Source organism: Colobus angolensis, unplaced genomic scaffold (genome assembly GCF_000951035.1).
Source record: "Colobus angolensis palliatus isolate OR3802 unplaced genomic scaffold, Cang.pa_1.0 Scaffold12, whole genome shotgun sequence".
Classification (NCBI taxonomy): Eukaryota; Metazoa; Chordata; class Mammalia; order Primates; family Cercopithecidae; genus Colobus; species Colobus angolensis.
Window position 1 is genome coordinate 1,352,352 of NW_012113141.1, and position 3,731 is coordinate 1,356,082.

Sequence of the window (3,731 nt, forward strand, 5' to 3'; positions counted from 1 at the left end):
CCAGAGATGGAGTCTTACTCTGTCACCCAGGCTGGAGTGCACTGGCATAATCTCGGCTCACTGCAACCTCTGCCTCCCAGGTTGAAGCAATTCTCATACCTCAGCCTCCTGAGTAGCTGGGATTACAGGCGCCTGCTACCATGTCCAGCTAATTTTTGTATTTTTAGTAGAGACAGAGTTTCACCATGTTGGCCAGGCTGGTCTCGAACTCCTGACCTTGTGATTCGCCCACCTTGGCCTCCCAAAGTGCTGTGATTACACGTGTGAGCCACCGTGCCCGACCTGGTTTGCCTTTTAACTGATAAGCTCTAATCAGAGCATATGCTAATGCAAACTGAGAAATTTAAATAATAAGACAAAATGAGAAAAACTAAAGAGAAAAAATTTTTTTTTACCTTGTCTGTATTAAGAAAACAAACAGGATTGTTGGGTTCAAATACTCCCATCAGCCAAGGATTATCAGAATAGTCAGCATAAAATTCCAGGTCCAGCTTCACATCTTTAAAGTGAGGTAGGTTTATCACTGCATTGGCCACTTTGTCTGATCCACACTCCAGCTTGCCCTCATAGGTCAGTTTATTACTTAAGGACATAATTTTACTAAGGGAATTACAGAAGATAATGTTAGTTTCGGTAGATGGAAACAAATATGAAAACCACTCCCAGCTAACAGTTACAAATACCTGTTCATTCTGTACTGCACGGTTAACTGTACAACAGCATTCTTACTCCGCTCCAGCCTCTTGAATAAGCTTTCACTCATGCCCAGAGCTCTGTCAACAAATCAGATTCAGGTTTATCAGTGTACTAAATATGTTCCTTGAAAAGAATCTGGTTCACAATTAACACTTAAATGTCTGCCTACCTTGCTTCACGGTTTAGCACCAGGGGAGGAAGCTGCTGATGGTCCCCTACTAACACAAATCTCCGTGAAAAAAAAAGGGGGCCCAGACAAATTGGTTGGCTGATTTGAGAGGCTTCATCCACAATACAAAAATCAAAAATTTTACGGGAAAATATTGGATGGTTTATTCCCATACATGTTGTTGCAACTATAAGCTAAAAACAAGGAAAACAGATCAGTTATTTAATACGTAAAAGAAATGTAGTTTTGTTTCTCTCATTTTTGAAATGAAAAGATCAAAAGGTTTTTGTTCCATGGCATCAGGAATTCTTCGATATTATTTAATTCCAATGCTCACATTCGGATATTTCCCTGTGGAAATCTGGAACATTCAAGAGGCAGTAAGTTAGGTTGTTGTTTTTTTTTTCTTAATGTCAACCAGGACTTTGCTTCTGGGAAAATGGAGTACTTTGCCTTATCTTTCCACAAACACAACTAAAATCCTTATGCAGTATGTATATAAAACAAACAAAAGAAGACTCTGAAAGGTGGACAGAAGGCAGACCAGCTAGGGAGCTTAGGACCAAAGAAACAACACAGTAGTTGATTCCCTGGGCTTTCTTTTTGCCTCATATATCCCAGATTTGGAACTGAGAGAGCCACAACCCAGAAACACCAGTGGGTGCTGACTAAAAACAGCTGCAACCAAAGTCTGCTCTCTTTAGCTGAAGGAACAGGAAAGGGAAAGCCTAGCTAGACAGAAAATTTTCACACAATAACCACTCTAGCCAAATATCGCAGGAAGAAAAGTACAGCCCCACAACCACAGACACCAGCAAACACTGAGGAGGGTAGATCTCTGCCCTTCTCAAGGCTGTAACAAGGTGCCCCACACCCCACCAGGCTGGTGTCGGAGAAAGCCAAGTAGAGTCAGGTCTTTCATCCCTGATGACTGGTTAACTGGTACCAACCCCACATGTTAGTAGAGACCACATCAGAAGCCTAGACTTCCACTCCTACCAAGCAGACCCAGCGGTAATGAGGAACCTCCCATTTTGGTCAAAGAGGGCTAAGTGGGGAACCCAGACTCTGATTCCCACCTGGCAGTAATGAAATGGTACCCTCTCTTCCCCCACCACGGCAGTGTGAGAGGAAGCCAGCTAAAACAGAAGTTTTCAGTAACAATAAAATATGCTCATGTTTCAATAAAAAAGCAATCATTGCCGGGCGCGGTGGCTCAAGCCTGTAATCCCAGCACTTTGGGAGGCCGAGACGGGCGGATCACGAGGTCAGGAGATCGAGACCATCCTGGCTAACACGGTGAAACCCCGTCTCTACTAAAAATACAAAAAACTAGCCGGGCGAGGTGGCGGACGCCTGTAGTCCCAGCTACTCCGGAGGCTGAGGCAGGAGAATGGCGTAAACCCGGGAGGCGGAGCTTGCAGTGAGCTGAGATCCAGCCACTGCACTCCAGCCCGGGCGACAGAGCAAGACTCCGTCTAAAAAAAAAAAAAAAATCAATCATTATAAGACGAACCACGAAAATCTCAAACTCAATGAAAAACGATGACAATCTATAAATGCCAACACCAGAATGACAGAGATGTCAGAACTATCTGACCAAGATTTTAAAGTAGGCATGGTAACAACATTTTAATGAGTGATTATGAACACGCTTGAATATGAATCAAAAAAACAAAGTCTCGCTCAATAAGTAGAAGATAAAAGGAGCCAAATGGAAATTTTAGAACTAAAAATATGATAAACTGGGCCAGGCGCAGTGGCTCACGCCTGTAATCCCAACACTTTGGGAGACCAAGGTGGGCAGATTGCTGGAGCTCAGGAGTTTGAGACCAACCCGAGCAACACGGTGAAAACCTGTCTCTACAAAAAATACTAAAATAAGCTGAGCATGGTGGCATACATCTACAGTCCCACCTACTTGGAGGGCTGAGGCAGGAGGATTACTTGAGCCAAGGAGGTCGAGGCTGCAGTGAGCCATGATCATGCCACTGCACTCCAGCCTGGGTGACAAAGTGAGTCACTGTCTCAAAACAAAACAGGCCTGAGGCCGCTGGTAGCCAGAGGGTCACCATGAAGTTCAATCCCTTCATGACCTTGGACCGCAGCAAAAACCACAAACATCACTTCAATGCCTCCTTGCATGTGCACAGGAAGATCATGTCATCCCGCTCTCTAAGGAGCTGTGGCAGAAGTACAATGTCCACTCCATGTCCATCCACAAGGATGACGAGGTCCAGGTAGTTCAAGGCCACTACAAAGGTCAGCAAATTGGCAAGGTAGTCCAGGTGTACAGAAAGAAATATGTCATCTACATCAAGCAGGTGCAGCATGAGTAGGCCAACAGCACAATCGCCCATGTGGGTACTCATCCGAGCAAGGTGGTTGTATTCTGTATTTAATAAAAATACAAAAAATTAACCAGGCATGGTAGTGCACGCCTGTAGTCCCAGCTACTTGGGAAGCTGAGGCATGAGAATCATTTGAACCTGGGAGGCAGAGGTTACAGCGAGCCAAGATCGGGCCATTGCACTCCAGCCTGGGTGACAGAGGAAGATTCTGTCTCAAAAAAGAAAACCTTCAGCATATGGGGCCAGACAGAGTTCTTAGACTTGAGACCAAAAGTATAATCTATAAAAGGAAAAAATTTATATTCTGGACTTCCTCAAAAAACCTTCTGCGGCCAGGCACAGTGGCTCACGCCTGTAATCCCAGCACTTTGGGAGGCTGAGGCAGGAGGATCACCTGAGGTCAGGAGCTTGAGACAAGCCTGGCCAACACAGCGAAACCTCATCTCTACTAAAAATACAAAAATTAGCCAGGTGTGGTGGCTCATGCCTGTAGTCCCAGCTACTTGAAAGGCTGA

At 44.9% G+C, this 3,731-nt stretch overlaps 1 protein-coding gene across 1 annotated transcript in view; it reads right to left on the bottom strand.

Annotated features, from left to right (window-relative positions):
• DNA2 (DNA replication helicase/nuclease 2) overlaps positions 1 to 3,731 on the bottom strand; it is a 74,441-nt gene that overhangs the window by 16,858 nt on the left and 53,852 nt on the right. Inside the window, exons 15-17 of the mRNA XM_011929409.1 lie at positions 866 to 1,059; positions 684 to 773; positions 396 to 600 (exon numbers count right to left, since the gene is read on the bottom strand). Coding sequence (XP_011784799.1) covers positions 396 to 600; positions 684 to 773; positions 866 to 1,059 — 489 coding nt within the window. The remainder of the gene's footprint in view (positions 1 to 395; positions 601 to 683; positions 774 to 865; positions 1,060 to 3,731) is intronic.